The sequence below is a fragment of the Petaurus breviceps genome, unplaced genomic scaffold (genome assembly GCF_028583685.1).
Source record: "Petaurus breviceps papuanus isolate PSGF00001 unplaced genomic scaffold, PetGlider_PUasm1.0 186, whole genome shotgun sequence".
NCBI lineage: Eukaryota > Metazoa > Chordata > Mammalia > Diprotodontia > Petauridae > Petaurus > Petaurus breviceps.
The window spans coordinates 34,867,550-34,881,145 of NW_027185798.1; the positions used below are offsets into that span (position 1 = coordinate 34,867,550).

General features: G+C 42.0%; 1 protein-coding gene across 9 annotated transcripts in view; it reads right to left on the reverse strand.

Annotated features, from left to right (window-relative positions):
- The window catches only part of PDE4DIP (phosphodiesterase 4D interacting protein), a 273,714-nt gene that overhangs the window by 73,742 nt on the left and 186,376 nt on the right, over positions 1 to 13,596 (reverse strand). For 8 of the 9 annotated variants that reach the window (XM_069090199.1, XM_069090202.1, XM_069090200.1 and 5 more), the window contains 4 exons: positions 10,936 to 11,052; positions 10,518 to 10,655; positions 9,210 to 9,322; positions 8,089 to 8,216 (listed from right to left, as the gene is read on the reverse strand). In XM_069090199.1, the coding sequence (XP_068946300.1) occupies positions 8,089 to 8,216; positions 9,210 to 9,322; positions 10,518 to 10,655; positions 10,936 to 11,052 (496 nt within the window). Of the gene's footprint in view, positions 1 to 7,683; positions 8,217 to 9,209; positions 9,323 to 10,517; positions 10,656 to 10,935; positions 11,053 to 13,596 lie in introns of those variants that run through there. The other variant, XM_069090203.1, reaches the window with a different exon arrangement.

The window sequence follows — 13,596 nt, forward strand, 5'->3', positions numbered from 1 at the left end:
AACTTTAAACCAATGAAGACACCAACAGAGACTAATGGATATTTCCCAGATGGTGGCTGAAAACTGTTGGGATCTTATGTTATGAACTAACATGATATTGGGGGAAAGGGTTCTGGATCCAGAAGACCTAGGTTCAAATGATTAAGGTTTATATGACCTTGGGCAAGCTAATTTCCTTATCTATAAAATGAGGGGATTAGGTTAGAAGGCCTGAGGACCTTTTTGTTGTTGTCATTTGGGGTTTTTCCTGGCAAAGACTCTGGAGTTGTTTGCCATTTCCTTCCCCAGATCATTTGACAGATGGGGAAATTGAGGCAAACAGGGTTAAGTGACTTGCCCAGGGTCACACAGCTAGTAAGTGTCTGAGGACGGATTTGAACTCAGGAAGATGTCTTCCTGACTCCAAGGCTAGCACTCCATCCACTGTACCTCCTAGCTGCCCATAAGGAGGTCCCTAGGCTCCTAATTAAGTAATAATAAAATATTCACTTCCTAATAAAGTAATCACTTCCCCAACACAGTTTCTTGGCCTGCCCAATCAGCGTGGATTCCAAGATTTATCTATTCCTGAATTACCACCCTCTTATTCTAGGACATCTTAGAAAAAGGTCCACTTGAATTCCATTCTCAAGCAATGCTTTGGTTACTGTCCAAAAGGTGAAAAGGAACTCGAATTTCCATATTCTCCTATCCTTGATAAATGATTACTCTAAGCTAGAGTGGTCCTCCTCTAACTAGCAGTACCGTCCCCTGCTCTCCAACTCCCTGCCAAAATATCAGGAAACTCTCCTCTGTACCTTCTACAATGGGCTTCTTTATGCTGCCCCATGAAGTTTCCACTTGGAGGCTGGCATCATTATCTAGCCACCAGGATGCAGTTGGTAGAGCATTTCCCTGAGAAGGGAAAGTGTGGGATGCAAATTGCAATTCAAAATAGTCCCTTGGACTGCTCTGTTATTTCCCCAGTCTCTTTAATTGCTTCCCGTAGTAACCTGGGGGTTTTGCAAGCTTGTAAATTACTTTAGGACATCTTCAGTGACCACCTTCCTCTGATTTTCTATAGCACTGGTTCATTTATGACCATTCACAATTTTAGGAGCCTTTGGGAGACTTGCAATTCTGGGAAACATTCCAGAAAGATTATCACCTTTCCAAAAGTATAATTAAAACAATTTGATTTTTAATAAACCATAGTCAGTTAGACTTTAGTTTCTCCCAGATTTCTGGCTCTGTTCATTAGCTTCCTTTCTCCATAACACATTTTCCATGTTTGAGCAGACTAGGTCATGTTTATCTAGCACGCTGTGCACAACACAATAGAACAAAAGCTCACAGAGAAGAGATTATTTCATAGCTAGTAAGAACTGTGGTTCAAACCTAGGACTTTTGACTGTCCAATTGATCTTCCTAAGCATAGGTGTGACTATGTCCTTATCACCTCACCCCCAGGGTCAACTATAAAATCCAGGTTGGCTTTTGAAGCCCTTTATATTTTACCTGGCCCTTTCCTGTCTTTCCAGTCTTCTTACATCCTGCTCATTCCCAGCATACTCTGATCCAGTGACATTGACCTCTTTGTTGTTTCTCACACAAGACAGTCCATCTCTCAACCCCAGGTATTTTTACTGCCTGTTCCCCCATACCTGGAATTCTCTCCCTCCTGATGTGTCTCCAGGTCTCCCCAGCTTCATTCAGGTCTCAGAAAAAAAAATCACACTTTCTACAAGAAGCCTCTCCTGATCCCCCTTAATGTTAAATTAACAAATTAAATTATTTCTAATTTAACCTGCATTTTGTTTTTGTGGTCCTTGGTATGTTGTCTCCTCCACTACACAGAGAACTCCTTGAGAGTGGGGACTGTCTTTTGTCTCTCTTTGTAGCCTCAGAACTTAGCACAGTGCCTGAAGCTTAAAAAATACTTAATGACTGACTTTGAGTCCAGCACCCTTCGCCCTACACCAACCTATCTTTCTCAAGAAATCCTACTCCCTCACAGTCAATTCTCTCAATCATTCCTTTTTTTTTTTTTTTAAATATCTATTTCATTAAGGAGGAGAAGGAGCCAAAGGTTCTATGGACGCCCATTTCAAATTGCATGAAGAAGAAAAGACGTGAATTTCTTCTTCATCACTGCTTTTGAGCAAGAGGCATCCAGAATGATGCTATCAGTTCCTCACCACTTCTCTTTTATAAAATAATAAGGTACTCATAATAAAATAAAAAGGAAGTCATTAACTCACCCTGTTTCTTAATTTAAAAATCTTTTGGTTTGGAATTTCATTGAGATGCTCAAAAGTCTGATTCTCCTATAAGAAAAAAACTGAGCTTTCCCTAACGGAATGAAATCAAATCATTACTATTGATCCTTGGCAACTTTTATTGAATCAATAGAACATTTATCCATCGCTAGAAGCTGCTGAAAAATCTAATGACTAATATGACGTTTTCTGAAATGGAGGATGTAACAGACAAGGAAGCACTGTGGTCACAAAAAAATTAACAAGAGAAATAAATGTACAACTTACTGGGAGGAGGGGCAGGGATGGGGAATTCCTGGAAAGACACAAGGGTCAAGTTTCTTGATTATTTAATAAAAAGTCATTTCCTTCTTGTCCAGAAAAAGCAAAAAATCCTTTCCTGTTCTCTAAACAGTCCTACATTCCTAGGAAAGTGTTTTAAAAGCTAGTGAAACAACAAGTCCTAGCACGAGTGAGGAAACTAAGATGGAAAAAGTCAAATTTCATACAAACATACTTTTGCATATTTATACAAACACACCTCTGAGGCTCACAGGTTAAGAGAAGGGTTGAAAGTTTTTGTTAGACCAAAAAACATCAATGATTAGAAAAGCGAGTGCTGCACATTTAGGCAAACACGAAAGGCAACCAGCGGCCGTTCACATTCATTTGCCGGAACAATTCCCTTCTGCCAAAGGGAATGTGAGGCTGATTCTGCGCATGCAGTTAGGAGGGAAAAAATCAGCAAAAAATCCCTGCTGTTGTTGCAATTCATTGAAATCAAACATTTGCAGATATTCACTTCATGTCTGATGTCACCCCTTTTCACATTTCAGACACAATAGAAAGAAAACAGTGGAATGTAGATTTTCATTTCTGGAATCCTATTTTGCAGGTACAAAAGGAAGAATGGAACAAAGCCTACTTCTGAGTTGATTCCTTTGGGAATTTTATACGGCCATGTGAATTTTGTTTTTATGGTCCCCCCACTGCAATCTTATCCATCAACTGAAATGGATACAAAACTGCTATTTTTACTTCCATCCTATCCACTTTTTTTCTTCACTTTTCATTATTTCCTGAAGGAAAAATAGAAATAAAGGCCACTTTGTTGTATGGAAGTCACAGCTTAATGCTGACGTGATTAAATGGGAGTTAAGGACTTACCTTCAGCTACATTCAGACCATTTCTCATGGGGGGACTTATTTGGTCCCTGCCTATGATGAAATGTTCTGAGAAAATCATCCCTGTGGGCTTCTGGGGAATGGGATGAAAACTCATTCAGAGATGAGCTGAAGACTCATACCATTACCCCAAGATCATCCCTCAATGCAGCATCTTTCAGACCACAGGTTGCCTGAAGTGGCTCCATACCCTCAGGGATTCTTTCTCCCAGTCCTGTGGACAGTAACCAAGGAGCTACATATTATCCAACAAAGGGAGGAATTCTCCCTTGAGCCTTCTCTTTAGGTCGGTGGTGTCAAACTCAAAACGGGAGCCACCAAGCAGTGCATAACTATCACATATTGGCTTAGAAAACTACATACTAACATTATCTACACTTTATTGCATTTTAACTTATTTTGTTAAATATTCAACAATTACATTTTAATCTGGTTCAGGCCTCACTTAGGAGCAATTGCATTTGATACTTCTGCTCTAGCCAATAGGAGAGAACCATTCATGCACTTTCATTTAACTCAGCCCTGGAAAAGGGTCATTCACTGGCACTATTAGAATGACTTAATGGACGGTTGACTTCTAAGACTGCTGTTTTCATTCATTCTGGCATTACCTTCAAAGAATAGAGAGGGAGCTGATTTTCTTTTAAGCACTTAGGTTTGTTTTTTTCACTTTGTGACAAATACAGGATTTTCTCTGCAAAAAGCTATGAAGCCTGGAAAAAATGTTTATCATCTTGCCACAAGCAGCCAGGGTTCCCTCACATAAACTCAGGAAACCCAGTAACTACATTTCTAATGACATCTCTTTAAAACAAAGTGGGGGTGGATAGAAGGATGTCAATGCTTTGACTAACAAGCAGAACTGATTGTTCCTTGCAAAAAGATCTATCTGATGTGATCCTTTTGGTGAAACAGAAAACTCTGATCTGTCTTGGAAGTAGAGAGACCCTCACTCAGATAAACTGCTCCTAGATTATCTGACTCTCATTTCAACTCTTACAGGGCATACCTGTAATAATGCAGGAATAGGGCATATTAGCATAAAATACTAGGTAATTTTGTGCTTTCCTGGATGGATGCTCACATACATATAAACTTGTTGGGAAGTCTGGCAGAAACATTGAAAAAAATTTTTTTAAATTATCACTCATTGGAGACTATAAAAAGGGAAAAAAGTCAATGGAATATTTGACCTAAAAACACTTTGCACCCATAGTGGTTCTTGTGTATTGTTAAAAAAAAAAAATTCCTAAAACTAATTTCAAAAAGAGGTTGTTTTGTTTTGAAAGTTGATACCTTTGGGATCTTAAATGAACAATTAATTTGTGTCATCATTTTTACAGGCATGTGACTACTGAAAGAATGGAATGAAAGGTTCACTCCTTTCTGTGAAAATGCAATGTATTAATAGGATTGCATATGGTAACTGACTGAAGGTTTGGTCAGGGAAGGAAAAAAGAAGTGAAACGATACCTGGAAAGGTTAAGCCTGGGAGTTTGATTGGTGGTTTAACAGCCCATGGCACAACCATCTCCCAACTGTAATTTTTTTTTAAACAAAGAAGACAGTGGGCTGGAGAGATTGTATGAAAGGAGGAGCTAATTAGAGAAATGCTTAATTCCACTGACAACCATGTTTAAACAGTATGGATTTTAAAACTGCAAAAGAAAACAATATAAAAGGATTATTTTTCTCAAAGTGAATAAAAATGAAAAATTTAAATGTAATTTGAAAAAAAAAAAAGCCCTCCATAGGGATAGTCTTCCCTTTGAGGCAGTAAATTTCTTGAAGGCCACTTTAAGTTCAAACGTGCAATGGCTCATGAAGCCCATTGAGGCAGCCCAAATTCTCAAAGCCGTGGCACTCAGAACATAGCAGAATGCCTACTCTCCAAATTAAATAAGAACAAATGAGATGAAATGTATGGGAAGGGGAGGAACAGGCACGTATATTGTACAGCACATTTTACAGTGTACGATATGGATTTTTCCTAATTTAAGCTCTGTTTCCAACAAAATATCTTACACCAGCAGTCCCGGGGCAAACCTTTTTCTTCTTGAATAAAAAGGTTTTTTCTTAAGCCTACAATTTAATTGAATTACAGTATTATTGGAAAACCTGACAAGAGGTGGAAAAGTCCAATCCCAGACCAGGTCTGTGCCCTTGAAGTCATGGTGGCCTCAGATTACATTGAGAAGAGGGTGACAGGAGTGCTGTCCAATCGCAGCACTCCTCTGGGGGCTAATGAACCAAGTTGGCTATTCTCTGAATGGATGCCAAGTGACTTTACAATCTCCAAACCAGCAGACCTTCTTCAGGCTCTGGCTTCAGATCCCAGGTCGGCTAAACGAGGTTTGATCTAGCATTTGCTTATATGTGGGCTACCAAGTTCATGTTCTGAACTCGCCCTTTTGAAACATTGTCACTCTCCGGATCCACCTTGTCAATTTGTAAACAGTAATACTGTCAAGTCACCCAATTTTCAGATTGCCTTGTGATGCCCAGTGGCAGAGCAGAAAAAAGTAAGAAATGGTTTTGATTTCCAGTATTTCTATCAGTATCATAACCTCCTCTCTTTTCTCAGTCCACTTTAATGGGATACTGGTAGGCATTTCATAGTAGCTTAAAAAAAAAGAAAAAAACATCCCTAATTTCGATAACTGAAAATGATCTGGATAGAACAGTCAAAAATATGATGAGGCCTTATTGTATTGGAGTTATGGCTTTGGACCTATCACAAAGCTATGTTCCTTTGGACCTCAGAGGATCGTTCCTCCTTGCCTTCACTATCCAGACTGGCTGGCAGCAGTCTGTCATTTTCATCTTCCCAACTACTGGAAGAAGTAACCTTAGGTTTAGTCCACAGAGCTGGTTCTGATTACCTTGTCATCTTTCTTATTTCAAGCAGTTTTTTCTCTCCCAAAAGGAGACTCAGAGTGGTGAGCTTCCATATCCCATGGGTGGAAAATTACTAATGTGACTGATACAAATTGGACACTTTGCTCAGTCTGAACGTGACTGGAAAATTTCTCCTATTGGAACATTTTCTTCCCTGCCCACTCCAGTTTGAGTGATGCTGTATCTGTTACCTGCCCAGTTAAGGTTACAGAAACTTGGATGGAATTCAGAATGAAGTTCCAGCCACTCAACTCATGGGAAAAAAAAAAAGGTTCATGTAAAATGGTCAGAAACAGAGATCTTTGGGCCCTGTCCAAGTGAGAAAGGATGTTCAATCTCTTAACTGGGCAAAATACTCCAAGAGTTCCTAGTTCTAAACTAACTTAAATCTTAGCATCTATTTTCTCCCAATCTTGGAAACCTTGAAGGCAAAGGAAATACTAACCCATAATGATGTACCCACATGCCTGCAAGTATCCACCAGAACTCTGCCATTCTTGGTACTTAAGACATTGAAAACCTATTTGGTACATGTTTGGCAGCTTTTCTTACACGTCTTGTCACGATGAGGCAGTCATGGCTTCTATACTTATGGAAGACCAATTCTCATCAAAGGAAGTGAGAGATTGTTTCGTTGAATCATAACTATCCAAAGCCCCCCAAGGATTGGTATCTGTTCCTGCTCATGGGAGAGATGTGTTAGCGCTCATCTGGGAAGCACTCAGGAAGCCTCTGTCTACTCCAAACCCTCTTTCTCCACTGCCAAACACAAATGTCTACACAAGTCTGTTCTGACTCTAAATTGGAGTGGGCAGCAATGTTGCTTTCTTGCTATTCTCTACCTCCTGTCCCCATCACTACCATTTGAAAATTTTAAAAGAGGAGGAAACTTGGTTCTGAAATGTACTTGATATAGTAATCATTCTGGGCTGGAAGGATCTCAGGGCTTCCTTAGATAGATCCCATTAGAAAAGAGTAACTTGGTATTGGATCCAGGGGGCCTCAAAGGACCAGTGAATAAGAATTCAAAACTTGATTTTGAGCTGGTCTTAATCTACATTTACATGGTGGCTCTGAAGGAGGAGAAGCAAAGCAAAGATGAGCTAATACACTGATAGCCCTCAGACCACCTCACAAAAGGCAAGTCTGACACAGTCACCCTCCACATTTTAAATTTCCTCCAGGCAAGAGATGCTACTGCTATTTCAAGAAAGTCATCTTCATAGGCCCTCAACCTGTTTCTTTTGCAATTACATTTTGGTCATAAAACAGTCCTCATTTCAAAAGCAAGAGCCCTCTGGATGGAAAAAAATAATAATACACACGCATGCATTTGTGACATGATGCAGAACATTTAAAATAGTTTGGGAAAAGGGGTGAAAAAAAAACTTTATTTGGCCCACAGAGGGGATGGGGGAGGTAAGGGGAGAGACTTAAAGAAAGGGAATGAAAATGGGTGGGAATAAACTAAAATGGAATGGATTAATGTGCAAATACATTTGGTTACCTCCACCGCAAGATTAGAGACAGGTACATACAAAAGAGAACACAGGTGCATTGAACTGAGTTTTGCTTCTGAGTTGATTCTAAATTGCAACAGTTCTAAAGTTAGTAAATCACCAGTTATCTCTGTCCAAGTCAGACAAGGCTCTCTCCTCTCTCTCTCTCTGTTAGTGCAAACATCGTTTTCCATCCTGGGCTGTAGCCTGACCCGCCAGCGCTCAGAAGGCATGCTTGTGGTGAGCTCTCACACTCTCCTGTTCCCCACCTCCAAAGGCAGCCAGGGTCTCCAGCCTGCTTAGGCGCTCCAGGCTTCTTCCAAGAGCCTCCTCTAGACGGTTGCGTAGCACCTGGGCTCCTTCCAACTCCACCTGCAGGGCTTGATCTCGCTCAGAGCTGCTTGGACCAGCCACACAGAAAGGAAGAAGAATTAGAAAGTGGTTTGAACGAGACCAAATGAGTCTCAAATGAAGCTGGCGTCACTAAGTGATTCAAACCAACTGCTATGTAGGACACCGGGAAAGCCCCCATGCAGGCATCAGTGTGTATCGCTGGGTGTCAGCACCAACTGCTCTGATGGCAAGTTTTAGCCCAAATTCCCAGAAAAGGTGTTTTCTAGAATTCCCTGCTCTCCCCCACAGCACATAGGGCCTTCCAATTTTCCATCGCATGTCCTACTTCCATAACAACCCATTATACTAAGGAAGAACCTTCCTCTGTGGATTACTAAAACAAGTTACAATCTCAAAACAAAACAAAACAAACAAACCATGACCAGAGAGGGTCTTTCTCTAAAGACTTTTTTTCCCTACATGAGCCATGAAATTCTGGAGTAATTATGCCAAGTCCTGGAGAGGTTACTTGAGACACAAAGAGTGCTCTTCAAACACAAACACCGGCAGCAAAGAGAAAAAGACATTTTCGGATTATTTTTATCCACTTTTATTGCACAGTCTTTCTTTTTTAAATATTCCTATCAGAATCTTTACTTCCACCTAAAGAAAGGAGAAAAGGAAGAAAAAGAACTTAAAGGAAATTAACTAGGAGTTCCTGAAAAATGAGAAGATAAAAACTGGGAAACGGGTGTAATGAATAGAAAATAAGGTAAAAAAATTAAAGGAGCATGACAAAACATAAAGCAAGAAAACCGTGGAGGCCCAGGAACAGCCCACTGAGGAACAAGCTCAATAGTGGGTCAGCAATTCCGTGGGCAGAAACGAATGGCTTTCTCTGGCACTTCACTGCCTCACTCCAGTAAACAGGGTCTCCTTGGGGAGGCCACAGTAAGAACCCTCTGCATTCCTTCCTTCTTTGTCTGTCTCTGGTGATACAGAACTGGAACTTCCCCTTGGTGCCCATTCCCGAGATGCCCACCTCGAGTCCTCTTACCCGCCTGGACGCGTGTGGGACTCCACCAGGCTGCCGTAGAGTCGCCTCTCTGCCTGGAGGGCTTCGTTGAGTTGGCCCCGCTCTTCCACCAGCCCCTCCATCACCTGCAGCAGCTGAGACAGAAGCAAAGACAAAAAAGGACATTTGTCTTCTCCGGGGAGAGGCAGAATTTCAGAGTTGGAAGGGATCTTATGGGTCATCATCTCTCACCACTGCCTAAACAGGAAATGTCTCTTCCTTGATGGGACAAGTGGTTATGCAGCAGCTTCTGCTGGAAGGCCTCCAATAACACAGAACTCCCTGGTTTCCACAGATGCCCAAACCTGCTTCTGGCCAGCTCTCAGTATTGGGAAGGGCCTCCTTCTATGGAGCTACAATCTGCCTCTTTATCACTCATCTCCACTGCTCCTGGTTCTGAAATCCCAGCCAAGCAGAACCAAGGCCAGTGCTGCTTCTGCATGCTAACACTAAATCCTTAAAGACAGCCAGCATGTTCTCTATGTCTTCTCTTCTGCAGACTTCAAAATCCTTCATTCCTTCAGGGAATCTTGCAGAATGTTTGCCAGTCCCTTTACCTCCCTACATGCGAGGCACATAGCACATATATGTTGAGTAGGAAAGATGTTTTTCTAAGTACTCCAAACCTTAGAAAGGAAAATCCCAGGGGTGGCTAGATGGCACAGTGAATAGAGCACCAGCCCTGGAGTCAGGAGGACCTGAGTTCAAAGCCAGCCTCATGCACTTAACACAAAAATTAGTTGTGGGATCTTGGGCAAGTCACAACCCCAAATGCCCTCCAAAAAGAAAAAAAAAAAGGAAACTCCCATAAAAAATAATTTTTTTTTTGGTGGGTGGAAGGCAGGGCACTTGGGGTTAAATGACTTGCCCAAGGTCCCACAGCTAGTAAGTGTTAAGCGTGTAAGGCCATATTTGAACTCAGGTCCTCCGGACTCCCAAGGCTGGTGTTCTATTCACTGTATGACCTAGCTGCCCCAAGAAGAAATAAAAAAAAAAAATCCTTCTAGAAGTGTAAGTTGGCCAAGATAATCATATCTCCCTACCTACTTAGTAGCAACACTTAGTAGTTTAGAGGTAAAAATGAGTAGGTCTAGCAATAAAACACACTGTAATTCCCACTTGGTCTATAAATTCAGGGTTCCCTAATCTCAGAATAATAGACCATAATTTCTGTGAATAAAGATAGAAAATAGATCTGACTGCTACCAAATGAAAACATCACAAGCTTGCTATTTCACAATTTATCAAGACCACAGTTTCCCAAAGAGACATCAGAAGAGAAATCATTACCTGATGCCTGCGGTTTTCACTTGTGTCCTGACCCTGGGATTCTGCTGAAGCTACTTTTTCCCGAAGGATCAAGACTTCTTGGGTCAAACGCTGGACAGCTGGTATGTCTTCAGGATCCACAAGCTGCATCTGAAGGTCCTGGAGACCAAAAAACAGTGTCAATTTAAGGAATGATGGAGTATATCACCCTTGAGACAGTCCCCTCCCCATCCACATGGAGACGTGAGGCTCCTAAGGAGAGGAGCCCCCTGTTCAAAAGGAAAACTAATAGATATGATCCCTATTAAGCACATTACTAGTAGAGTTGTGATCAGGGTGGTGTCAAAAGGAAAGACACACAGCCAGTGGGATGGACTGGGGCTGCCATAAGGACACTGGGAACTCTGACCGCCCTGGGCCCAATTCAAGAGCTGCTTACCTTTATTAGGTCTTCCTTGATTTGCAGGTTCCTGGTCAGGGACTCCATGTCAGCAGCTTGAACCTGCAGCTCTTCTGCCTGCACAGCAACCATGGACTGGAGAGCAGAGAGCTCCATCTGGTGAGAAAGAATGGCCAGAGTTATGGGCATAGAAGACAAAGACTGTGGCGAGGCCACACAATACCACAATGGAAGCCTAAGGTCAGCATCTTCCCCCAGGTCACCTCCCTTTCATCTTGTCACAACATCAGTTAATGAAGTGCTCTGGGTGTCTGGGGCACACCATGGCAGCCATCCTCTGTAGCATCATTCTCAAATGATCTCAGCATATATGGTGGCCAAATGTTCAAACACCTCTGATTACAATAATGTAATAACGAATGATATCAACATTCTCCAAATACTTCGCATCCACAGAGACATGAGGACAATGGCCACATGATTTGTTGACAAATATTTTTATGAAACTCCAAAAGGTGATAAAAATGAGAGGAAGAGGTAGAGGCTGAAGGCTCACAAGCTGGCTGGCCACGAGTTCGACTTCAACAAAAAGCTAAAACATTCCATGAAGTCAGGGTCTTCACTAGGGAAACAGGCTCTTAAGAAAGTAAAAAAATATATACCGAGTAATGAACCACCAGCATTTACCTCACACTGCTTCTGCTTCATCATGCGCTACTTATTTTATGTGGTGATTTATGGCTGCTGGAGCTGGTACAGCAAAATGAGCAAGAGACTCCAGCAGTTTCCTGCTGCCTCAATGATGGAGCTGGAGTTGGAAAGGAACTAGATGTAATTCTAGGGCCAGCCATCTCACTTTACACATGAGGAAAACAGAGGCTTGGAAAAGAGATGAGATGTAACTCTTGACCAAGGACAGTAGAAGCACCATATGCAGACTCCATGACTTCAGCACCCAGTGTGCCATGCAAGCAAGGGGAAACTTGATGACTTCCTCACCTCCATAAAATCTACAAGAATGCTCTATCCATAATAGTGATTATCTTTGATGAAAATGTGAGAAGGAAAGAGGAAGGTCTTTGCAGGTGATTTTTCTGTAGAAAAGCATGTGTTTAATTACCTAACGGTCAAAGGGAAAACCAGATTCTGCTATGTTGGTGCATTTGTTTTGGAGGGGCAAAAAAAGTCTACAAGACTCTTCTTAACTATGTGTTTCATACATATGTTAAGGTTATTTGAGATCACCATCAGCCAAGGGAGACATTGGTTCACTAAAGATATTTGCTTACATCACAAAGAATGTCCTCAGCAAGGTTCAGACAGAGCAGTGCCCTCCCCCCATGCCCCCCATGGTGTGGTTTTGTTTCTGTTTGTAGTCAGCACAAAGTCACCCATATCAAGGTGTGTAACTGAAGGGACCTTCAATATTCACTGCAAACAATCTCTCTCTCTCTCTCACTCACACACACACACACACACACACACACACACACACACACACACACACACACACACACACCAGAAATTCACATAGGAAAAATCAAGTGGATGAAAAATGCCTCTTTCCCAGATTATGACATGATTTACATTTATAGCCCATTGACTGAGACTAAGACGATGTATAGTTTTTGTATAATTTACACAGATGTAGGATGCCAAGTTGGGCCCAGAACAGAAGAGAAAATGTGAGCTAGATGGCATTTTAAAATTTTGTAGGGCTTTAAATGATCCCTAGATCTTCCCTGCCATAGAAGCCCATTGTTGATACAAATATTCTTCTAATGATATTAGATTGTTGCTAATTATAAAAACCATGACCTCAGAAGAACCAGAATTATTGATCCAATGAGCAATCACAAGCTAGATATGGTGGGTGAAAGGATACCACATGTTACTAATAATAGCACATGCACAAGATGTGACAAAGTGTATCAGAGACTGGGGATCAGAAAAGGAGGTAGGCCGAGGCAACACAGTAGAAGAAATACAAATGACAGACTGTTGCACTGAAAGGTTAACCGAACTATGACTTGCCTCCGGCACGCTGGATACCCTATGGAGTGTCTGTGGGAAGAGCCCCACCGGATGGGCAGGCTCGGCTAGACCCTACCATTCCTTCTCAGCCTGGCTCCCAAAGGGAGCTCCTAAAGCACAGGTCTCCAGGTATCCTAGTTCCTCTCTGGATCAAACATAAACTCCTGGGGCGGCCAGGTAGCACAGCGAGTAAGAGCACCGGCTCCAGTGTTGGGATGACCTGGAGATTGAATCCCGGGCTCAGACACTTAGCACCCACCCAGAAACACCTGGCCATGTAACCTTGAGTAAGTTACTTAACCCCAATTGCTTAGAGGCGACCAGGTGGCTCAGCGAGTAAGAGCACTGGCTCCAGTGTCGGGATGACCTGGATCAAATCCGGGCTCAGATACTCAGCACCACACCCAGATATAACTGGCCGTGTAACCTTGAGCAAGTTACTTAACCCCAATTGCTTTAAAAAAAAAAAAAAACATAAACTCCTCAGTTCATAGCTCTTCACTCTCTGGAGCCTGACCATCCTTTCGGCCTTTTCCCAAGACTCCCCTCCCTGCATTCTCTGGTCTGGAAGAGCTGGTTCATGTGCTGGTCCTCACACATCATGCTCTCGATTTTCTGCTAAACTTCAGAATGGCAGTGAGATTCTTTCACAATATGGCCCCAGTC